Below are 25,312 nucleotides of genomic sequence, written 5' to 3'. Positions count from 1 at the left end.
CTGACACTTTCTGTAAAGGGATGGAAGTATGAAAATGGAGTATCAAGAAACTGCAAAAAGGGTGTGTCGAGGTGAATGAGCAGCACCCTGCCAACCTTTTCAGTCAGTATCCTTCACTCTTGTCTATCTCATGCTTGTAATAAAAAGTTACAGGAAAGGAAAGATAGTTTCACTGACGGTATTGCCTTTTAAAGGGTCCTTGTTACATTTCTTGTGCTCTGTTTGCTCCAGTGTTGTCAATCTTTCCCATAGGCTTTGTAAAGCAAATGATCTGTCTTTTAGTATCTTGTGTATGTTCTACTGGAGAGAAGAACCTCCTGCTTTTTGAACTGAGACTCTCACCTCAATGCAGTATCCTCAAGATCCTGTGCTCCATGCACAGTTCCTGCCTCTCCTTTTTAGCACAAAGAAGTGCTGAGTTTTGAGTTTATCATCTACTAGAGAGTATACAAAAACAGGCAGCAGGACACATGGTGTTTAAAGTAAATATATCAATTTTGTAAATATAAATTTGCATTCTCTAGTGCAAATGTGAAGTTATTTCCATTGAATTTGAAGTTGTCATCTGCATTTTAACTTTTGTGGGATTAGTAAGAATTCATTCATGCCATACCCAACCACACCAGCAGAGTGTGGTAAAAATTCTTAGTACAAATATGTATTTTCAGTACTTCATCATAATTTCTGCTAGAACCCAGTGAGGGAAAGTAAATGTCTTTTTTTTTTTTTTTCCTGTTTTCCACCTCCTTTGTAATTCTATTCTTGTCTCACCTTATTTCATATATATAATCAAATTTCTCATTAGAGAACACTCGTTCATGTTACTCAAATAATCTGTATCAATTAGCTTCCTTTACTGCGATTTTTTAAAATAAAAAAGATCTTTTTTTGACACCCAATATTTAAATTAGCTTGTATTTACTGAAACTGGGATCACTTTGTCAATGCCCAGTCAACAATACTCATGGTTGTTTAGAGTGACACACAGCTTGACTATTGTTCCTTCTTGCACATTATTTTTTTCCTTCTACTTGGTAGATCTTGAGTCAGGCTATACTAAATCAGTGAAGAGACCTGAAAATATGATGAAAGAGTTTTTTGGATCTAGCCAAATTCTGCTTATAGTTAAAGTAACTCCCTCCAGATGGTGTCAGAATGACTTCTAGGTTTTACTTTCTCAGCTGTCTTTGTTGGTTCCTTTATTCATATTTGTGCTAATAAGATGGCTTCTGCTGCAAACATTTAGTTAAAAATAAATAAATAGGATGAAGTTATTTCCTTACATGCACTAGAGAAGTGAAATGGCATTTTATGAAGTACATGGATTTCAAGCTAGAGGTTATTTTTTCTAGTGAGGGCGTCACCCTCAGTGGTAACAGTTTGTGAAGTTCAGCTTTGGATAACAACTAGGCTGAAGCAGAAGTTGGCTTATTCTCTCTTAGAGAAAACTGACTGCTTGAAAACAAAAGTATAGGAACACATTTTGTCTGTATGGCAGGGAGATGTGATGCTATAGTATTATCAAGAATTGGGCTATTATTATGTGTTCTGTGTTCTGCTCATTTCCCTGTTTTAATTGAAAATACAATTACAAAATGTTCTGAACATTTACATTCCTTAGCAAAACATTTCTTGCTGTATCTTATGCATCATCTTCTTAAGTATTCATCCACTTGTCTTTGTTTGGTGCTCTTTGTGTAATCAGATTGTGAATGTGTTCATAGAAAGGAAAAAGGGAAATTATCCTTTTGATTTTTCTGGTAGAAGCTATTAGGTAAGCCACTGTATAGTTTAGATTTATTTTCTATACTGTACTTCTAGTCAAGATTTATCTTGTCCACTTTTACATCAGTTTAATTATGAAACGGGCTAGAGCAAATGCTGAGGAAACTAAAGAAATTAAAAAAAAAAATCATGTTCACCTTTAAAACAAAATGTTCACCTTAGTTTTCACTCTGAGGCAATTTTGATATTTATTTTGGAGTGTGACAGTCACTTTTTTTAAACTTGCTTTAAAAATGCCTTCTCAATATACATTGACACAGTTTTATTAATGGACATTTCACCTAGCTTACAATGTTATCTAAAAGCTATATATTTTACAGCATTGTAATGATTTTCTATAGTAACTAGTGTGTAACTAGTGTTTAACATCAAGGAAGACAATTCTCTGCTTATGCTGGCTAAATGCTTTTTGGCCCTTGACTTTATGGAATACGAACCTGCAGCAGATACAACCCTGTGCTGTCTGCCAAGAGCTGTTTTTCAGTGTGTGTAATCATTTGTCTCTATTGGCATGGACCATAACCCCAAGTAACTAGTTCTTATCCTTCTGTGGAATAATTTTGGGTTTATTGTTTTTTGTTTGTTTGTTTACATATGTGTTTTTGTGTGTGTGGTAGTGTTGTGCTTTTTTTTTTTTTTTCTTTTTTTATGGGAATCTGCATGATAAACCTGAGCTTATAAGTTTGGCAGTAACTGACTCTTCCCTTGACGCTTTTGTGGGAGTGTAGCCTGTACATCTCGCAGACCCTCACAGTGCTCACCGCAAGCGTGGGCAGTTCCTATGCATATTAGCTGATTGGTTGCTGGATCAGCATGTTTGTCGAATGGCTGCAGGTAGATGTGCTTATTTGCAGCATAAAATCAAAGAAGTAATGCCAAGAAAATGTGTTTTTGTTTGTTTGTTTGTTTGTTTTTTTCCCCCGTTGTCCCGTTCCCTCCCTGCCTGCCCTGCTTCTTTTCTTTTCCCTTCAGATAACAATTCTCATTGGCAGAAACTAGTCAGTACAGAGTATCAGGTTAGCAGCTCTGAGATCCAACATCGTTGGATCTATGCTTTGGCTATCAGTAACTGAAAAATAGTGGGAGTTTTCAGATGTACAATAATCCCGTGTGCCAACTTGTGAAATCATATGCTGAGTCCAAACACTATCAGTTTCTGGGAGCGTCAGATTCCTGCAGCTGGGAGGTATATTTGGGTTAGTAGCACTGGTGAGTATGTAGGATATGGGCTTGAAGAAACCAGAAAATAAAATGAATGAAGAATGGTAATCTTCTCATTTTGTACTTGACCTTGTTTATTTGATAGTTCTGAGGTGTTATTTTACTTATATCCTCAATAATAGCATTGTTCATCAGTGTGTTCCTGGCTTCTCATGCAAAATCTTCAAAGCCTAATTTTTTTTCTCTGTATTCTAGGCACATGGTGGAAGTGGAAATTTCAGCTGGTCCTATTCTAACCAGGCAGTTGCTACGGTGACAGTCAAAGGAGTAATGACAACTGGAAGCGATATTGGCATCAGTATTATTCGGGCAAATGATGTTCAGAATCCATTGCATTATGGAGAAATGAAGGTAAAACTTGGTTTTCTCTGGCTGCTCTTAAATACAGCTTTTGGAAAATAGTAGAAGTTGAGAATCCCATAGGCCTTCTTCCACTTTCCAAGATTTTCCCAAGAGATTTTCCTGCCTGCCCTGGGGCAGGTTAAGTGATTGTTTTCAGAGTTTATGCTTCTTCAGAATCAATCTGTCTCTTCTGTATTAATTGTAGTCCCTTTTATGCCTCCCTCCTGATTTCCTTGGTAAGTCTCTTTTTTGTTGAAAGCTCTAAGCACAATAAGTGAACAGTTGTTCTCTGCTGGTCTAGCTATCTAAGCAGACAAGCCAAACTAAATATATTTTGCAGGGTAAGAGGTGAAAATTTTCCCTTGATATAAAATGACAGGTATCATCAAGATGTGCAAGGAAATTCCTGCCTGAAGAAGTGACTGGGATGTTATACAGTGCCACTTAACAATCTAGGTACTAAAACTGGACAAGGAAAAAATAATCCTTTAGAAGACTAACAATGGAAAAACATACCTCCTGAGAGGGGGTGTGCCTTCTCTGTGTATATCATACCCTATTCCTAGCATTTTGTCAGGGTGGTAAGTGTGTGATGAAGAATAAAGAAAATACAGGAACAATATATGTAATTACGCATAGGGCAGTGTGTGCAAGGATAGGTGAGGAAGCTGCTCTGTTCACTACTTCCTGTAAAACTACAATCTTAAATACTTCAGCATGTTATTGATTGGGAAATATTTTGTTGCATCCTTTGGATGCAAATCATTTTCATTAATGAAACTGTGTCAGTGCTTGCTGCCTGTCAAACTGTTTGGAGATGCCAGACACTTAATGTGGTAGAATAAAAACAAAGTATTACTGTGTTTTGTAATTACTACTGTGAAGCAGTACTAAACTACTTTCACAAATTCAGATGCTTTAATCTATGCTTTAAATCTACACCTCTTGCAAAGACCTAAGCATTGGAATGGAAATGTGACTGAGAAGAGGAATTTTGCTCCTGACCTCTTTAAAACCGAGAGTATACTGAGCATGTGTGACTAACCTGAGAACCAGAAATAATTTGTCTAACTGCATGGTCATAAATGAAATAGGTTTGTTTGTGCCATGCAGATACTATTGAGGCTGGCAATCAACCTCTGTCTGGCCAAGGCTTTAAAATGATGATAGTCCTTGTTTCCGAGGGAGCACAACAATTGATTTAGGAATCATGTCTTGCAAGCCTTGGGGCAGTGCACCTTCCTTCCAGTATACATGCATGTAATTTAGCAACTGGTGGGGAACAAGCTGATTGCCTTCCAAATACGTAAATTAGCTATACAAAATACCTCGTAATTTTAAAGTATTGCCATGTGTAGCACTGCTGTTATTGTTAAATTGCACTTCTGTTTTACCAGAGTCCCATCTGACAAGTGTTAAAAAATATATATATAAAAAATATATATATATGTATATACATGTGTATATACATATATATATATGTATAAAATATATATGTACAGTTTTTGATCAAGACTCCCAAGTCTGTCCCAGAGTGAAGAGAGAGCTATGTAGGCACACATCTCCTTATTCAGATGTTTGTGTTGGAAAAGATACTTCTAACAAAGCTTCACTTGGAACTACTGCGTCTGCCAGTGTTGCTGCTGTTGGGTGTATCTTGTTGTTGTTTTGTTTGTTTCTTTTGGGGAAATTAGCTTGTGTTTTTTTCTTGCATGTGTGTGTGCTCAAATTGACTATATCAGTTCAACAAGATGGATTTGAGATAGGTACTACACTTCTGCACTTCATGCTTGGTCTTTAAATGTCTTTAGTCTTCATGACTGGTCATTAAAACTAGAGTTTAGTTTATGAACTTGCTCTGAAGTAGCTTCCCACATGACCAGGTTTCAGCAGTGAAAAACAGTGACAGTTACTAGCAAGAGATGCAAGAATGAGGGCTTTCAGTTAAAACTTCTTATCCCCAAGCATAAGTCAAAGCCTGAAGACAGAAAAACGTACTTCTCTCTATGTGAGCTTTCAGAGCAGTGTATTGCATAATCCAAATTGGTTATTTTTGAATGCCTTTGTTCTTGTGCTAGGAGTTGCATAGAATATCTTTGAAGGATTCTAGTTACTGACCTCAGTGAGCAATAGGAATAGTCAGCTGTGTTCAACAAGGGTTACAATAGTAATTCTACCATATGTTTCAATATTCTGTCTTTCAAGATGTTTGCAGCTGGTTAGGAAACTAAGGTATTGCAAATGAAAAGCTTTGATCATAGTGATTGCTAGGAAATACGCAGTCAATCTGTGGCAGTTTCTTTAACAGTAATGGGGAAAAATAGCAGCAGATTACAATAATAAATAATATAGCTAAGGCTTGTTCATCAACATGTTATATACAAGAGCATGCAAGTTCAGTTTCTGCCAGTCTTACTTCAGGAAGTAACCCTTTTAATTTCAAGGTATCTCTCAGATAAGCATTACTTGTGGAAGCAGAAGGTTGTAAGATTAGGCATTAGAAATCTGGTTACTTATTTTAGATTTCTGACATTACTGGGGAGACCTTTGAGCCTTGGATGCCTTTGGAAATGTTTTGCCAATAGAAATGCACAAAAAAAAAAAAAAAAAGGCAGTCAAATAAGCTCATGTGAGAAAGGGCCATTAGTTCCCCCAGCTTCTGCAGACCTGCTGTGAGAGATCCAGGCTGGAGGCTGGGGATACTTGCTGACTATGTCAGGTCTAGCTCAAATATTTGCCTTGTAGAAGTCAAGCTTGGATGCTTGAGCTGGCCCAGTTGGTTATGGTACCTCCTGGAGATAACATGCACCTTAATCCTCGCTTTATGATTCATGCAGCAGAAGGGAGAGTTGTGCAAGTAGCAGTAGAAGGATCCCCAGGCTAATGAGAACTTGAACTCTTAAAGGACAGGAGCACTAACACAGTAAGAAGCTTTCCATGGCCTTTTTTGATACATTTCTGTGGTAGGTAAACACAAAAGCAAGTTTGAATATGAGAGAGAATACTTTAAGCCATCAAAGGGAATCAGCAACTGAGACATGACTACAAGAGGGCTAATTAAAATAAGGAGAGCATAGTGAAGTCTTCCAGTTCACCTGGTGCCTTCCTGCAGATTTGATGCACCTCTGTCTTATGTTTCTTTCCTCCTTCAGGTGTTTGTAACTGAACCTAGTGGGATGGAGTTCACACCATGTCAAGTTGAAGCACGTGTTGGCCAAGTATTGGAGCTGCCCCTGAGAATTAACGGCCTAACCAATGTTGAAACAGGCGAGACAGTCCCACTGAGTGACTGCTCACACTTTGATCTAGTTGTGGAAGTAGAAAACCGTGGCGTGTTCGTGCCATTGCAAGGTGATTTAACCCCACCCCTCCCTGTTTTGGAACGTAAATTAAAATGTTACTAAATCATATACCTCCTTTAAATCAGTGTTTCATCTGCTATGTAGAGTATTGCTAGAGATATGCTTTTAACTTAGAAGATGGGGATCAGAGTAGGTATGCAGTTTTATTTTGAGAATGTATTTACTTTTTTATGCAGAACTCCTTTGATATTTTTGATGTTTTATGGGACTCTGAAAGCATTTTGGCAACTAATTTGTTGGAAAAAGTGCAGTATGTCATGTCTCTACTGATACGGTGTTTTTAATATGCTTCTCTAACAAAGATGAATGTGTTTGAGGTAGGGCTGGAGGATTTGTAACACTAAGACTAAGAACTGCTTTGCCCTTCTTGTCCAGCAGTGCTTTCTGTTCTATAAGACGGTGTTTGCTTGCAAGAAACTAAGATGATCAGCTGATAAAATTTTGCCAAAGCTCTATTGTTCTTAAAATCATTGCTTTAAGAAGTGTAGCAAGAACATGGAATCTGCATGTTATTTTCAGAAATTGCCATTAGTATTGCTTGGCTAAATGGATATTGAGCAGTGTGCTTGTTCCTGAGTCTGCTGAATTTAGTATGTTATTCAGATGTACTATTAATTTTTTCCCAGTTCCTCTTGTATGGAAGCTCTTTCCTGTGCTAGTAAGTCAGTAAAACCAGTCTGCATTGTGCCATCTGTTTGCCTGAGACGCAGCTATTTTAAATGTCAGTGCATAATTTGCTCTTGTACTGTTTTACTTCCTTGTTGTTGATGTTTTTTTCTGCAAAAAGAGGGGTGAGGGTAGATCCCCCAAACTCCAATATATTCTGAGTAAGCAGAAAAGTTGCACAAAAATACCTTAACTTCAACTAGAGAAAACAGAAACTGTAGGCAATGCAGCATGTTTGTGCAGGAAGGTTCGTCTGAACCATGCCACTTATTTGTGCTTAGTGATCCAGTTTCATCTTAAAACAGCAAGATCAAATTATTCCATTAAGAGAAATAAAATCATATTAGTTTGTACCAGAGAAAAGACTCATGACCTGCTTTGGACAGGCTGAAAATAAAGAAGTTTGAGAGACATGAATCGTTCAATTGTTGGGTTTGAGATGAAAGACAGTAGTGAGTGTTTTACTTATTCAGATGGAGAGCGTGTCTCTAATTACTTCTGGTAGAAATGCTTCTGCTGAGAAAAGCTATGTAGAGCTAGCATTAAAGTGTCTAGGCATTTCTCTCCAAATATATATTTATATGTTTTTAATTTGTTTGATAGGAAGGCTTAAGCCAACTGCTGATTTTTGTAGTGGAGTCAAAGTGAAAGCTGAAACTCAAGGATACACTACACTTGTTGTTAGTTATACCCATGGCCATGTCCACCTCAGTGCCAGCATCACCATTGCTGCCTATCTACCATTAAAAGTAAGTGTTCTATTTGTTTGTAAAGCGATCTATACCTTAAAATGCCTTTAAGTGACAAATCACAACTTGATATTATGTAAATAGTAGGATTAAAAAAAAAAAGTTGGATGGTTGATTTGCAGGAAAAGTCTTATGCTTTGGTCATTGTGTTTTAATCGTCATCTATGGAGCATATATGTGTATATGTAAATGTTATATTTTTTATTATATATATAAAAATAACGTAGTGGAGTTTGTCTACATAGGTACTGTGTCTGCAACCCAGAAGTTAATTCAGTGGTGAACTAACAGATTCTTTCAACTTCTGAAGGGGAAAGTGAATTTGAAATCCTTGCCCATTTTTCAGATTTTTGGCAGAAGTCACAATTGCTTCATCTGAAGAAATACGCAGGACAGTTAATAGGAATAACCCTCATCTGAGTGAACTGCGGAGGAGTGGATATTTTGAGGGTGGAGGATAGCAAGCTTTATAGCACTGAGTTCCTCTTTCTGGTTAGTTTGCAGTTACCTGACTTCTACAAATTATTTTTCTTCTTTTTTTTTTTTTTTTTTCTTTTCAATTTATTTTACTTTCATGTTCATCTTTTCATTGGAAGAGTAGTAAGAAATTCAGGGGTAGGGAGCAATACTGCCAGGTAAATTAAATGCATAAATTAAGTTGTTAAATAACCAAATTTGAGTATGTAAAATGCTGAAAAACAACACTGTAGTACAACATCCAGACAATTCATTCATGAAACTGAATCCTTTAGAAATTGTGTATCTTTTTTTTTTTTTAACAGCCTACTTCAATTAGTAAAATAACTGTTCAGTATACGCTAAATGGATTGAAAATGATGTGAGACTAATCTTTTTTCAACTGATCATTTTAAATAATTAACAATTGGATTAAGAAGGTAATAAGGGTGCAGTTACGATTCTGTGTACATAATAGTAAATAAAAGTAAACGTAGTTTATGATTTCTGCTGTAATAGTATATAAACTTTTTTTTTGCAAGAATGGAAAGCTGACATTCATATATGACAGTGAAAAGGAATGCTTTTTCCCTACAAATGAGAGAAATGTTGGATAGTTTATTAAAAAAACAGTAAGGAAAAAAACCTGAGGACAGGGTCAGTATTTGGAAATATAAAACAGTATACTTGTGTCTTCAGAGGTCAAGCACTGAATCTGCAAAACTGAATTTTAATAATTTGACCGTGGCTTTTTTCCAAAATCTGGAATAAAAGTTTGTGCAAATCATTCAGACTTGACTGTAATGATGATTTTAATTTTTAAAGATGCTTTTCTGACAAAAATCTTAAATTGCAGAGTATAATTCATTGAAGATGCTGAAACACCCTGAGCAGTGTGTGTAAGCTTTTCTGTTGTTAGCCGTATGAGACAGTCTCTTTAATCAGGATATTTTTCATATGTATGTCATCATTCACGTTTACTAGCAAACCCCTTAGGGCATTATAACGCCACTTTCATCTATAAAGTAAAACGATTCCAGTGTACTTAACAGAGCCAAAATATACTGACATGGAGAATAGATTAAGTACACTTTTAAAAAATCTTTGCTTACGTATTCTGTGCTTAAAGAATAGAGATAATTTTTAAATCTGTGCTAAAATAAGCTTCACAGAGTGAAAAATTTTGCTTTAAAGTGTAGGATGGTCATTTCCATGTTCGTTTCCCTCCTTTCTATAGATAGAAATATTTATGATGCCCCAAAATGGAGGATGCATGCATTTTTCTGTCAGATGTCTATCATAAAACAATTTATAGTATAAAAAGTGAGGAAAAATAAACAGAAGTCAAAGGGCAGGCAGACACTCAAAACTAGATCTCTTGTTTTTCCCATTGGGCTTTACCTTTTCCCATTACCTTTTATATTACACATATAACCAAGGAGTAACTGGGAGGAAAGAGGAACATTTATGCCAACTCTTCCCATGCCTCCTCTCTCTTCCTACGCAAAGGCACCTGTGGGAAGAATTGAACCATCTCTTGTTAGCTGTTATTTCTTTCTTACTAAACTCTAAGTCAAATGGGGTTGTGGAACGCACACTACAAATGGTTATTGTGTTTTAATATGTCAGGTTAATTTCTGTGATGATAAACAGCACAGTCTATCCCAGTGATGCACATCAATCTGAAATTTCTTGTAGAGGTTTGAAGTAAAACTTGTGTAAAAAAACAATTATGAGCACAGAACTGTGCTGGAGAGAGCACTGTAAAGTGAAAGGAATTTTGAAGTGTAAAACTGGATATTATTTCATTCATTAAAGTGCTGTAAATTTGAAAAAATGTATTATCTCTCTGTGCTCAGGAGAGTATATTCAGAGTCATTCTCCTGTGGTAGCTCTTCATGAAAGAGATGCAATTAGAACATAGTTAACTTTTCTCTGCATCCTTGGATTCTACTGAATAGAATCTGACCGGGTGGAATCGCTGTAGGTGATGCTAATCATTTTGGTACAACTCAGTTCTTAAATAATCAGATGTACAAACCACTGTAAGTAAAAAACACAGACCAATCAAAACAACAAATAGGATCTTCTAGGAAGTTTTTTTTGCAAAGAGCAGTCAAAGTATTTGTGAATAGAATCATTAATCCCTAACTGTCATTCATTCCAGACTGTTGATCCTCCATCTGTTGCTTTAGTGACTCTGGGTTCCTCTAAAGATATGTTATTTGAGGGAGGACCTAGACCATGGGTACAAGAGCCTTCCAAGTTCTTCAGGAACATCACTGCTGAGGATGAAGAAAGTATTGGCCTGTCTTTATTTGGACTTCCTACATCTCGGAATAACATCCAGCATTGGGTTAGAGTATCTTGCAAAAGCCTGGGAGAGCAAGTAAGTGCCAGAAGGTGTTTGTATTGTCCTCCATCAAATGCTGAGCTAAGGCAATTGAGAACAGGCTTCAGACAGATTTATGATACCATATACCTTTTTAAATAATGAGTAGTTTTTATAATAAACCAGTAAAGAGCTCACATTAAGTACATTGTTTATGCACTTTCTTCATTGTGATGCTGGTACAGGTTTTAGAGAGTTATTTCATAATGTTATGTTATAAAGTGGTTTATGATGGGTTTATTGCAGTATAAAGCCAAGTCACACTAACCTTATGTTGTAGAATGCATTAGAACAGATAGATCCAAATAACTGCAGCTTGCTTCAGTTTACATAAACAGGAATGTAGCAGAAGGTTACTGCACTAGACTGACTCTTCAGTATGACCTGCTCCTCTGAACCAAGTTATCTGCCAGTGTAATTGTGTTTATTCAAACAAATAACAGTCATGTGAATGCCTGTAGTCATGTTCCACCTGGTCTTGTTTTCTCCAAAGTGCAGAAGTGATTTGTCCTGCTTTATCTACCTTGGTCAGTTTATGAAGCATTTAGCTTTGATTTCTTCTTTTTTTTTTTTTTTTTTTTTTTTTTCTCCTGTAATTTTGTGAGGCCTAAGTGTTTCAATGTGGCTGCCAAATTGGTTAACTGGTTTTCTCAGCAGACATTGTACAAAGTATAGCTATTTTATACCTGAAGAAGGGCAACAAAGCCAGTGTGGGTCCAGAAAAGAATTTTTAAGAAGAGTTGCCGAAGGTACTGGGCTTGTTTAGCCTGTAGAAAAGGAGGCTCAGGGGAGACCTTATCTCACTCTACAATTACCGTAAAGGATACTATAGTGAGATGGGGGTCATCTCCCATGCACAAACTGATAAGGGGAAATGGCCTTAAGTTGCACCAGGGGAATTTTAGATTGGGTATCAAGAGAAATTTTTTACTGAAAGAGTTGTGCAGCATAGGAATAGGCTGCCCTGTGAAGTGGTTCAGTCACCATCCCTAGAGGTTTTCAAGAAAAGTATAGGTTTAGAACTTAGTAGTGTGGTTTAGTGGTGGACTTTAGTCCTAGGTTACAGGTTGGACTAGATGATCTTTAGTGGTCTTTTCCAACCTGAATGTTTCTGTGATTCTATTTCTGTAACTGGGGGTTGAGAAAGGACAAAATATATTTTTGTTGACTGTGACTGTGAATGCATTGGCTGACTCTCCTCGTGTTGTCCAGAACAGATAGCATCTGTGCGTCTTTGGCTACCTAAGGCAGATAACCAGATCTGCCACAGCCTGCTGGGATAATCTTCTCTGTGTTTATGTCCAACTTGTTTTGTTGAGGGCTTAAGAGGGCATGTAAAATAAAGCTCAAGATGTTTTGAACATCTTCAGCTGGCTATAAATATTGTCTTTGAGCTGTTCTGTTCTCACTCTGACAAGAAAAAAAAATCAGCCTGTTAGCTTTTTAAGTTATGAAAGGTTTGTTTGTGTCAAGCTAGATGGTAGTAAACATGAATACCTAGAAGAAGTTTCCAAGAATAGTACTTTGATAATGGCATAGAACTTCTCTTGAAATGCATGTCCTTTTAAATCTTGTGTCTTCAATAGTGCTATAAATCCACAAGAAACATATTTTGCTTGTTTTTTTGACAGAGGAGTATAATTGAGATGTGTGAAATAGAATGTGCCTGTACTGAATAGTCTTTTACTCTCTCCTCACTTTCCTGTTTTCATAATTTTATAGGCTATTGCCTTAACAGTTGGAAACAATCCCACAGTGACCAACCCTTTTCCAGCAGTTGAGCCTGCTGTGGTGAAGCTTATCTGTGCTGTCCCTTCACGACTCACTTTGACTCCTGTTTATGGAAGTCCTCAGCTTGATCTCTCCTGCCCTTTACTGCAACAAAACAAGCAAGTGGTAAGGCTAAGAAAAGAAACAGAAAAAAGTGTTATTGTAACATATAAATCAGTCTTTGGACCTCTACATAAGAAACAAAACAGTTGATTTGAAGATTGAGAGGGTACCAGTAACTACAGGATTGTGGGCAGCACTTGTATCATTAACTGCTTTTGCAGAGAACAGTCTAAATGTGAGTTTCCTGCAGTGGTTGTTTGAATACATTTATAAAGAGATGTTATCAGAAAGCAGGAGTATATGCAAAAGCACACATATTGTGTCTTCTCACAAAAGAATCACTGTGAGGGTTCAGTGAACCTGACCTGTCTCAAAACTGGGGCTAAGCAGAAGGGGAGAAGCGAATGAAAGCAAGTCGAACTTTTACAACAACAGCAAAAAGAAGGCGGGGGGGAGGAGTATATATGTTTCCAGTGGTTGTTTTTAAGGATAATCTTTTTCCCTGTATCATTTCACTCTGATCGAAATACTCTATTGAGTATATATAGAGATATTTTGCTGTGCATTATTATTACAAGTGTACATTTGTATGTGCAGTGTGTATTGTTCAGTGACATCAGGTTTATTCAGTTTTGCAAATATGGGTGGTAGTGCATGAACAAATAAGTATGTATAGATTAACAAGCATTAAAACTTTCTTCTGTATCCAAATGAATGCTGTCATACCTTGTCTGCCGAGTAAACTGTTCTGTTGTGTTCATATTGCTTAAGGATATTTGCAGGTCATCCTAGTTTCATAAAACTAAAATACATATGGAGTTGAGGAATCTTTCAATGTTATTTCTTTTACATAACAAGATAAGAAGTTTTTGCATATTATAAGTTATTTTAGACTTCACCTATATTTCTAGCTCTATACATGTATGTGTCAAGAGCTGGACTATATCAGTGCACTGTTTTTGCTAGCACATTACACGAGATGAACATGAAAATCTTGTGCTATATCTTCTGACTAATAGCAACATTTTTTATTTATTCGAATTCCAAATATGATATACCTGAGCAGTGTAGTTTGGTTTTGGTTTAGCATAATTTACTGGTTTAAAACTAAGCAAAACCAACAGCAAAAACCCCTTGCAGTTGAAGTACACTTAATGACTTTGCATTGATGGCTTATTTTAATGAATATGACTCACGTGATGAATAAGTGTTACAGAACTCAAAATAATTTTTTTTTTTTTCATGATTAAAAATCCCCTTGCATCTTTTCAGTTCAAAATATTCATTCTTTTTCAGGTTCCTGTTTCAAATTATCGCAATCCAGTATTGGATTTGGCTGCTTATGACCAACAGGGAAGTAAATTTGATAACTTCAGTTCCCTGAGTGTTATCTGGGAATCAACAAAAATGTCTTTAGCTAATATTGAGCCTAATATGCCAATGGAACTGATTCTGAAAGAAGATGGAAGCAGTCAAAAGAAAATGCATGGTAAAAATTAGTTTAAATGAGCATTTCATTATTTGAAGAGTCCAGAATTAAATCTATATGGTAGTGTCTGATCTTGATTAAGAAAGTAATGTAATCTGCAGTCATATTTCAGCTTGTCCTAAGCTTGCATTTAAAGCCTGCATTATTAAACAAAAATAAACAAAAAGCCCATTTTTAGTGAGGAAAATCATTGTCGTCTTAGAATGAAAATGGAAGAGGTGAACAGTTTATACTTTGTCTTTTTCTGCCCCATAATCAGATTTATTTTGCTTTTGTTTGGTTCCAGGCTTACAAACTGTTTTAGTTCATCACAAGTCTGGAACAACTGCTATTTCTGCAACTGCAACAGGATACCAACAATCTCATCTCAAGGCAGCTAAAGTAAAAATACCGGTACTCAGAACTCTTTTTTTGTTGTTTTTTTTTTTATTTTGGGGGGAGAGGCGAGGGGTTGGGTGGGCAGGGCAGGATGTGCAATTATTTCCTTGTGATGCTTAATGTGTAGTATTTCTACATATTTATTTTCCTAGTGCATAGTAACCTAAAAATAAGGCAACTCCATAACCAGTTCTGAAGAAAGATTCATACCACTAGATTTTCTTAATGTTTATGGCTCTTTTTTTTTTTTTTTTGTCTTCATCATTATTTTCTGCTATCCATATCAAATATGTCCTATTCTTTTCCCTTTACATCTTTCATTTAGTTTTCTTTCAATCCATACTTCTTTAATGAACTGGTGAAGCTCAGCTACTTATCCTTCACCAAACAAACCATGAGTTTAATGCCGTTTTTGCACGGGAAGGCAAATGTATTATTTCCACTTGCAAAACAGGGTAGGGATGTTATAGGTAAGCAAAGCAAAAGCTGGCTGATACTGTCATATGAACTGTATGTAAAATCTGTGCTCCGACTAATGTTCTTGTTCTTTGATCTCCATTGGTCAGGGAGTAGAAGGGAGGGGATACTCATTTATATGGTGCTAGCCATATAAATGAGTTGTAATGACAGAAGTCAATAGCCATTCCTTACAATACTTAAATCTGTAGACATTTAACACATGGAAGAACAGCAGTGTAAAGTAGTGATGATAAGCACAGAAGGCAGATGTAAACAGTAGCTGCTTTTCTGTTGTTGGTGGTGGTGATGTTTTATTTTAACTAAATTTAAGGGCAAATTTCAGCCTGCGGAACACCCTAACATGCATAGTAACTAACTTAAAATATTGTGCTTCTCTAAATTCTGTTTCAATTTTGGTAAGCAAGATTTAAGTAGTTCCTTGACTCTGTACAGTTCTGAGTCATGTACCATAAATACAGAGTTGAGACAAAGTGAATTACGGCGCTAGTGGTTACAGTATTTTTAATCCAAAGTGGGTCACAAATAGACATTCATAATGTGAAGTATCCTATGTCCCAGTTTTCTGTCAGTCAAATTCTGCCAAATCTTGGACTGACTATTACTTCAAGTTACTAGATTAGAGAGGTGGTTCTGTGCCACCTGAGATACTCGGTTCTGTATCTTTTTCTCTTGAGAAAATTGAGTTGTAATCAGGGTGCCTGGTGTTCTTCAATAATTCTGTAATTTTATGTGCTCTGCTTCATTGCATCAATATTCAATATTCTCTCTCACATCTAGGCATTAGAGTGAATTCTCTAAACTTCCTATCAAGTTGATAGAAGTTCACATTATTTCAGTATGTGATATATACATGCATAATGGTACTGAAGTTCTCATGTAGTCTTTGTGTTTGGGAGAAAGCTTTTCTGCTCAAAGTGTAGTTGTAGGCATCACTTCTGCTACAGTTACATGGATTTATGTGTTGCTTGTGTAAATTAGATGATTCGCTTTTTTTTTCAAATGCATTAGAAGTCTGCTATATTCTGCTTTCAAAACTGTCCATACTTATTTTTTTCTAACAGACAAATAAAAATCTAATAGATGGTATATTAAGATGTCTTGATCACTGTTCCCTGTTTAAGTGGAACAGTCATTATGTCGTTAGGGCTAAGATGACATCCTTTCTACATCAAGGAAATCACTCTACTCATTAGGTGAAATGGGCACATAATACTAACTTCCTCTGAAAACCATTTTCCCTTTTTAAGCTAATGTTGTTATGAATGAATGATTAGAGTTGCATCTGGTCCAGTGTTTATGTACTTAAATTTCAGGAAAAATTTCTTTTGGTGGCCTGCTAGGAAGAATCCTAAAAAGATCTTGAAAGAGAAGAAAATAATCTCTTTCCACTTGCTTGTTCTGTATGAACTTAAAGCAGGTCTCTGAGTTAATATCCTATCTGTATGTCAGACGTGGTTAATTGATCCTGTGAAGTCTTGAGTGAATAGGCCTTTGTTCTTTAGCTTGGACAAAGATGCAGAATATGATAGCATGTCCTGTATCTGACCTTACATGAAGAGGAACACTAGCAGCTGAGAAGAACGCTAGCAGCTGAAACAATTGCTTGATCTTCTGGATGTTCTATTAATGGAAACTTCTCCAGATCTGGCTCTTTGTTCATCTGCTTTAAGAATTCTTTCCTGCATATGAAAGAGACTTGTATCATTTTCTAATGTTTAGTATTTGCTGTCACACCTGGTAAATGGAATTGTTTCTTTTAGTATGAACCTCTTCTACCTGTGTCTGCTGCTATTGAGCTGATTCTAGTGGAAGATGTAAAAGTCAGCCCTACTGATGTCTCCATTTACAATCACCCTGACATACAGGTAATGCATTATTTTGCTGATTATTCTAGAATATCAAGAATTATGACATGGGTAAGGATGCCAGTTTTAGCAAAGTACGAGCAAGATGCAATTTAATTTGGGGTGCTTTTTTGTTTTTGCAGGCAGAACTGTTCATCAAAGAAGGTTCTGGATACTTTTTCATTAATACCAGCGTTGCAAACATTGTCACTGTGAGTCATGAGGAAACTCAAGGTGTTGCTTTGGTGAGTGAAGTAACATAATTTTATGTCTGTTTGGCAATCTGAATGTTATTGTGTGTGTGTGCGTGTGTGTGTTCCAAGTATTGGAAAGGGATTGGTATTGGATGGGATGACTGTTCTAAATTCAGTCTCATACTTTCAGAGTGTGCAACCTCTAACCCCTAACAAAAAGGTTACAAGCATTGTGAACAGGATTACACATCTTCTAGAAAGCTAACAAAGCCTATCTGACACTTGTAGTAATATATTGGTTTCATTCTGTCATATTTACACTATTTTATTTTTATTCTTTTAGTGGAGATGTAAGAAATCCCTTTCACACTTAAGGAGAGAATGCATTATGTGTTTGTTTTTTTTCTGTCTCCAATTTTTCTTAAGGGGAAAATATAATTAACTACAGTAAAATACTACAGTGGTGCAGTTGTGTACTCTAGAGCAGAAGGAAGTCTTGGCTAAGAAATGAACTAAAATATGTCCGCACACAATTAGCTTTTATCACAGCAATAAAGCTAGCTATATGATAGCCTTGCTGTGTTTCAGTGCGCTGGCAACCTACATAATCTTTCAAAGCTATTGGTCCAGATCAGCTGTCCTTGCTGCTCTATAAGCATATAAAATAAAATTTGTGTGTCACACTTGCTTCTCCATTTTGTTTGGATGCATGTTAATGTATGCCCCCAGTGTATGCATCAGTACCCTCCTTGGGAATGGCTGTCATTTTGACAGATGATATTTATTAGGACTTTATTTTAATTTTGAGGCAAAAGTAAGAGCGGTGCCCTCAAAGAACAAAATGCCAACTGTTCTAACTCCTCTTATTGGTTACTCCTGTAGTGCTGCCAAGTAATGCTATGAATTTTATTAAATTCCTTTGAATTGGGAGGCCTGGTTGTCAGTCACCCTTTGTTTCAGAGAATTATTTTCCATGAGTATGTAAGAGTAGGACACCAAACATCTGTGCTGTCTCTGGCCAAAGTGAAGGCCCCTGTGGTGGAGAGAATAGTCAGGATTGTCCCTGGAGTGTGTGTAGCAAGGTCAGGCAAAACTGCAAGAGAACTGCAGAGGTAATGCAGACAAAAGGATGGAAGTGTGACCTTGAGGACGTGTATGGAGAGAGGACTTTAGGATGGGTGCCTAGTTGTGAGAGCTTTTGCTTGTGAGCAAAGCTCTGTTTCTTTATCACTTGGTTCTTGCTGTATGCTGGTGAGTGTAATGTAAGTTCTTTGTTTAAAAATAAAGAAAAAAATGTATCCAAGAAATACCTGACTAGTCAATTGTTCTCCCACTTGGAAAGATCTTCCACCAGTAATAACTGTAAAGAATCTCCTAGGAAGCAGTATTAATGCTTTACAGGCATAATATCTATCCTTATTTTTTTTTCCTAATAATTTTGTTTTTCTGTCCTCTAAGAAAAGTTTCATTGATACATTTTTGTTGTCTATTGTTATTCTGATGGCAAAAGGAGAATAACAAAATGTCACACTTGCTTCTAGATGAAGATTTTTTAATTCAGTTGCTGCCCAGGGCCATTTGCACTAGCTCAATACTATGATACTGTTTAACTGCATTTTACGGCTTTAATTTTGCTTCAGTGGAAGAATTATCTGTGTCTAAGGCTTGGAGACTTCTGCATCCGACTAATTCTGCCCTAGAAGGGAAACAAATTTTATCCTGTGAATGACAGACAAATGAAAATAAGAAATGCTATAGTAGAATTTTCTTTTGACGTTATAGGTGCATCCTCTGCTTCCAGGATCAGTGACTGTAATGATTCATGACTTGTGTTTGGCTTTCCCTGCACCAGCTAAAGCTGAAATTCATGTATCTGATATACAGGAACTGTACGTCCGAGTTGTTGACAAGGTTAGTAGCTTTGAACCAGTGTTAGTAGATGATCCAGATTGTCCTGATACCTTGTGCTGATTGTAAGCATACACGTAAGACATGTACAGGGTGGTACTGTGTAGTGGTTAGGGCCCTCTGCTACAGCTCTATCACCGTAGAGAAAGTTTTACCTCCCTGTACCTGTTTCTCCCTCCCAAATTTATGTTAGGTCTTAATTGTTCAGAGTATCAAGTGTCTCCTACTATTCAGTGCAGCAGCAATCTCAACTTTTGTATTTACACATCAATGTTAATTCATAATTTATATGAACACACTAATTTACATTTCCTGTTGTTTGAAGTGCTTGAGAGCGATTCTTTTAGGAGCATGTTTTGCCCCAAGGTCGTTTTCCATATGTTATGCTTTAAAAATGAACACAAAAAATGTCCACCTCACTTTACTTACCAGCTTCAGTAAGTCTTATACAAAATAAGTGTTGATATTCCTAGATGTTTTAATTTCAGCTTACCAGCTGAAAGGCCTGAATTCATTTATTTAATTTGATACTAACTGTAGCTGGCAGGGATTATTCTTTAAAAGCAGTGCTAATCTATGCTTTGGGCCTTATCTCTAATATTCTACAAAAAGTGTAATATAAAATAAAACATGTATGTCAATAAATAAGAATTATTTTTAAAATAGTTGAAAAATGACTGGATTTGACTGTATTTCAGGTGGAGATTGGAAAAACAGTTAAGGCTTATGTCAGAGTTTTGGATGACTCTAAGAAACCTTTTCTGGCTAAATACTTTACTGTCATGGATCTAAAACTAAGGGCGGCATCTCAAATTGTTTCACTTGTGTAAGTTCACGGATTTGTTTTTTTATTAATCTGCAAATGTTTATAGGCAGAATAAGAAAAATGAATAAAGATATTTGCTTGGGGGCACAGTGGTATACAATGAATGGTCTTTTGATAATGCATTTACTTCAAAAGTTGCGTTTCTAAAGTAGAGCTTCAAAGTTTTGATTACCTGTTAAATGTCCTCAAAAAATTGCTTAACTTAACCCTCTAAGTCTCGTTGGCTGATTTATGAAACTTCCCATGTGCTGTAACATTTCATGGGGCCATCAGCATCTCGGAAGGCATGACTTTGCAAATAACATGAGGTGAAAAAATGTATTTGTGGAGACATGCTATCAAGCTCATTGGCTGCTTTTTATAAGCAGGTAGGTTAAATCCTTGTATTGTCTAGAAGCTTCCTATTTTCCAAGCTCTAAACACAATGATTAAAATCAGAGGTAAAAAACTTTTTGGACTGATTTTTATTGTTGAAACAATGAATAATAAAAGCATTCGTCTTTGTATGGAGAAGTATGTGCTCGTTTGTGCATGCATCATGCAGTACTCTCTGGCTGTATCTATCCCACTCCATTAATTCGTGTTAAGGTGTGTACTTGAGGCCTGTCCCACAATTGCCTGTACCTGTGAAATTGTTACTGGATTCCCTGGCAGAGTTGTGGCCTGCACCAGCTAGCACTCTTGTTTCTATTTCATTTAAAAATGAAATACAGGCTACAAAGAGCCATTTCATTGTGTTTCATGTTGAGTTGTGGTATTTACGTAGTCACTTAATAGTTCTTATGATGAAACTGATATATACTAAATAAGTCCATTGCAGTTGTTATTCATGTACTTTATTCAATGAACTTACATATTTTACTGTATTTCCTCACTACAGCCCACTTGCTGAAGCTCTCGATGACCATACTGCAGCATTTTTAGTGCATGGGGTGGCCTTAGGTCAGACTAGTCTTATGGCAACTGTTACGGACAGAAGAGGACAAAGAATCAATTCAGCTCCACAACAGATTGAAGTAAATCATTTCAGATTAAATATGTGTGTAAACAAAATCTGTTATGATAGCACAGGAATAGTATACTTTTGTTAATTTATAATCTGCCAGAATAATCTGTTTACTTTTTCTGCTCAGAATTTACCCAAATGTTAGTCTGTTTCAGATTTCAGTGTTTTTCAACTGCAAACGATGAGTTTAGTTTCTGCATGCTCAATTTACTGTAATTACGCAAATAAAGCCCCAGTTTTACACTTGTACGTAATATATCTTGACATAATTTGTCTGATTAAAATGGCATGAAGACACGTATTCATATTTCCATTTTTAGGTCTTTCCCCCATTTAGACTACTGCCAAGGAAAGTGACCCTGATTATAGGGGCCATGATCCAGGTAAGGCATTTTCTAACATATTTTCTTTGTTTTGTAATTTCTCTTTTAAAATAAATGTGTACAACTTACTTTTAGGAGTAAATTTTCCATGTTAGCTCTGTTCTTACTGAATGTACTGATGGGCTGAGGTCAACTGATGGGCTGAGGTCAACTGCATGAAGTTTAACAAGGCCAAGTGCCGGGTCCTGCACCTGGGGCGCAATAACCCCAAGCAGAGCTACAGGCTGGGAGAGGAATGGTTGGAAAGCTGCCAGGCAGAGAAGGACCTGGGAGTGATGGTGGACAGTCGGCTGAATATGAGCCAGCAGTGTGCTCAGGTGGCCAAGAAGGCCAACGGCATCCTGGCTTGTATTAGGAACAGCGTGACCAGCAGGGCTAGGGAGGTGATCGTCCCCCTGTACTTGGCTCTGGTGAGGCCGCACCTCGAGTACTGTGTTCAGTTTTGGGCCCCTCGCTACAAGAAGGACATCGAGGTGCTTGAGCGGGTGCAGAGAAGGGCGACGAAGCTGGTGAGGGGCCTGGAGAACAAGTCCTACGAGGAGCGGCTGAGGGAGCTGGGCTTGTTCAGCCTGGAGAAGAGGAGGCTCAGGGGTGACCTTATCGCTCTTTTTAGGTACCTCAAGGGAGGCTGTAGCGAGGTGGGGGTTGGCCTGTTCTCCCACGTGCCTGGTGACAGGACGAGGGGGAATGGGTTTAAGTTGAGCCAGGGGAGTTTTAGGCTAGATGTTAGGAAGAACTTCTTCACTGAAAGGGTTGTGAGGCATTGGAACAGGCTGCCCAGGGAAGTGGTGGAGTCACCATCCTTGGAAGTCTTCAAAAGACGTTTAGATGTAGAGCTTAGGGATATGGTTTAGTGGAGGGCTGTTAGCGTTAGGTTGGAGGTTGGACTCGATGACCTTGAGGTCTCTTCCAACCTAGAAAATTCTGTGATTCTGTGATTCTGTTCTTTCCACCAAGAGAGCAGTTTCATTCTTAAACCACCTTGCGTATGACTGTATTGCTGGATCAAAGGTTTTGTGTTTGTTGGCATTAAAGGGAGCATAAGCTTTTCCAGTGTAAAATACCAGGATAGCATTAATAAATCTGCCACCTGCATGAAGTTAAGCATGGTGAACTAGTTATACAAACAGGAACGCAGAGTTGTACCATGTGTGGTAAAGAGGAAGTGAGGTAATTATTTTTTTCTTGAACTATCTGGCCTAGACCTAGCACCAACTGTCATAGTGTACATAGCACACAGTATGTTTCTGTGCTAGTTTAATGTACTTCCCAGTCCAGCATCATGGATGGACCAGCATGCAGGCAAAATAAGTTCTGAGACTGTCTGGAAAGGCTCAGACAGCTTTTTCTTACTGATTACATTATGGTGCTGAGCAGGGAAAGGTGTACACTGTGACATTAACAAGAACAAATACCTGATGAACAAATTCAGTTGTTCTGCGTGTTATTAATTACAGATAACTTCAGAAGGAGGCCCTCAACCTCAATCCAACATCATTTTCTCCATCAGCGAGGAAAAGATTGCATCAGTCAACAGCGCTGGACTCATCAGAGGAGTGGCAGTTGGGAATGGGACAGTAACAGGAGTGGTGCAAGCTGTTGATGCAGAGACAGGGAAGGTTGTTGTGGTGTCCCAGGTGATGTATTATGCTACTGTTTGGGGCTGACAGTCTCTAACAACTCATGAATTTGGATCAAATAGTCTTTTTGCATTAATATTGCCATCTTGTGTACTTGACTATTTTGTTTTTTTTTTTTTAATCTCCTTAAAGAAAGCAGAGGTTTTTCCTCTCTGTGAGCTCACGCGTTTGCTGACAAAGGAGATAACTTCAGTAGATAGCTAAGTGCTAAATCTTGCTGTATCTTAACACTAAGCTCTACTGATAATCCAAGGAGACTTTACGAACAGTCTGTTTGATATCTTTCAACTTGATTTTTTAATCTAGAAAAGCCTGTGTAAAGAAGCCTTTCTAAAACAGCAGAAGGTTAAGGCAACACAAGGAAGAAAAATACAGTTTAGCAGCATCTTATGTCAGTAGATGTCAGAAGGTAACTTGCCTAAGCAATCTGTTGTCTCTTAAGCCATAGGCAGGCCATGGAGAATAACATGGTCTTGTGCTGTGGTTTAAACCAGTCTGTGGAGTTCAAGCAATGAATCTCTGAATTCCACTGAAGTCTGTGTCCATATAACTTGCTACTAGCAGAGTGTGTGGAAGCTGTTGAGCAGGCCTACAGGGAGCACAGGTTCCTGGGACTTGCATGATGCTAAGAGCAGCATGTGCTGTGCCAGAGCTTATGGCTCTTCATTTGATGTCAAGGGAGGAAGGCTGCTGCATACTACAGAGTTCTGCTGCTTGAAAGATGTCACTACAGTTCAAGAAGAAACTTAAGTAACTTAAAGAAAAAAAAAAAAGTGTCTGACTATATATATACCTGTACACAGACATCCACTCTGTAATGAGGGAGCAGCATCCTGCCCTGATGTTTGTCAGGAAGCAGAATAAACTTAAAGGTTCTACTGCCCAGTGACAGCCAGATCGTGGAGGGACATTTCCTCCACGATCTACAATAGAAATAAAAATCTGTCAGGAATATAAGGATATTGTGAAGAGAAGACATCAGAGACATATATCATCCTTTTATTTTTGATTATCACCTTGGGTGTTTACTGTTTTTATTTCCTTCTAAATTATTTCAAAGTGTTTGTTGTTGTTTGTTAACTTTTGGGATTATTCATCTGTCTCCCAGCAAATCCTATGATCTAGTCCCTTGCTTTCTGTCATTTCTCAGCTCCATCATTTATCATGTCAGTAACCATGAGCAGAGTATGTGTGTGTTTTAATTTAGATGGCATCTTTAAATGCCCGTCAATTTACCAGAAAGGTAGTTCTTTTGTAATCTCTTAGTCTAATATTGACTTATATCCATCTGTATTTTTCTGTAGTAAGTCACGTGCAAATCACATGTCATTATCTAATCTCTATTGTCAAAATAGTGAATGGATCCCAAAAGTGAAATACAGTTCACAACAAATGTTTATAATGCCTGACCTTCTTCATTTTTAGGACAAAGTGGAAGTTGAAGTTGTACAGCTGACAGCTGTTAGAATTCACGCACCAATTACACGAATGAAAACCGGTACACAGGTCAGTTGATTAATGATTAGCTTTTATTGCCTTAAATTTTTGACCTGCACATTGTGATCACTCCTACTAGAAAATTTGATAATACCACCCCAGCCCTGAGTGGCCTCCTGTTCTGAGGGTTACCACTGCTGATGCAGGAATTTATGTGCTTTCAATGGCAAAGCTCCAGAGCTGAACGTGTTAAAAAAAATAAAATGGGACAAGTTTACCTTGTACACATGACTGATTTTCAGAAATCCAGGCCCTGCTGAAGAAGCATTATTTAATCAGTTAATCTGAAGAAGGCTTCTTTCATCTTCATTCTAATTGTAGTGGAGGCTTTCTTCCTTTGTATATTAAAAATCTGCAGTATATCTGCTGACATATTGCACAAATACTGTTCAAATTGTTTTTAATAATTTGTGCTCAGACTCTGTATTTCTCCTAGAAGTTACTTATCCAAAAATAGCCAGAGACTTTAGGTCATTTTGGTGATTTAAAAAAAAAAAAAAAAGTAAATCCCTGTTTTGTGTTTATATGCTATGTTGTCTTAATTTGGGGATATGGAAGAAGGTAATTGTCCTGAGCAAACAGTTAATCAGAGAGAGCATCTAGGCAAAGATGTAGAAAGCATGAGCATATAACTAAGATAAAGTGATTTGATACTACAAATGGAACAAATTAATTAATTAATCTTTTATGTTGGAAAACTGGTACTTGTTATTTTTTGTAGAGCATGTAGCAAATGAGAGAGGATCAAAATGTACTTTCTCACAAGATGGTGTGGTTTGTTGTTTGTTTGTTTGTTTGTTTTTTGAAGTCTTCTGCGTGGTGCATACTTGCAATGTATACAGCAGCCAAACTGTTTCCTTC

The 25,312-nt window shown here is 37.2% G+C and overlaps 1 protein-coding gene across 1 annotated transcript in view; it reads left to right on the top strand.

The window, feature by feature from the left end:
* NUP210 (nucleoporin 210) overlaps window positions 1-25,312 on the top strand; it is a 66,202-nt gene that overhangs the window by 23,317 nt on the left and 17,573 nt on the right. Inside the window, exons 12-26 of the mRNA XM_082767999.1 lie at window positions 3,202-3,357; window positions 6,501-6,699; window positions 7,980-8,125; window positions 10,749-10,970; window positions 12,696-12,869; window positions 14,103-14,295; window positions 14,582-14,688; window positions 16,914-17,018; window positions 17,141-17,242; window positions 18,974-19,102; window positions 19,798-19,925; window positions 20,806-20,941; window positions 21,252-21,314; window positions 22,772-22,951; window positions 24,380-24,460. Coding sequence (XP_082624125.1) covers window positions 3,202-3,357; window positions 6,501-6,699; window positions 7,980-8,125; window positions 10,749-10,970; window positions 12,696-12,869; window positions 14,103-14,295; window positions 14,582-14,688; window positions 16,914-17,018; window positions 17,141-17,242; window positions 18,974-19,102; window positions 19,798-19,925; window positions 20,806-20,941; window positions 21,252-21,314; window positions 22,772-22,951; window positions 24,380-24,460 — 2,121 coding nt within the window. The remainder of the gene's footprint in view (window positions 1-3,201; window positions 3,358-6,500; window positions 6,700-7,979; window positions 8,126-10,748; window positions 10,971-12,695; window positions 12,870-14,102; window positions 14,296-14,581; window positions 14,689-16,913; window positions 17,019-17,140; window positions 17,243-18,973; window positions 19,103-19,797; window positions 19,926-20,805; window positions 20,942-21,251; window positions 21,315-22,771; window positions 22,952-24,379; window positions 24,461-25,312) is intronic.

Source organism: Aythya marila (assembly GCF_965140915.1).
Source record: "Aythya marila genome assembly, chromosome: 10".
Taxonomy (NCBI): domain Eukaryota; kingdom Metazoa; phylum Chordata; class Aves; order Anseriformes; family Anatidae; genus Aythya; species Aythya marila.
The sequence above is the reverse complement of the archived record's forward strand: the minus strand, read 5'-3'. Positions and strand labels throughout refer to the sequence as shown.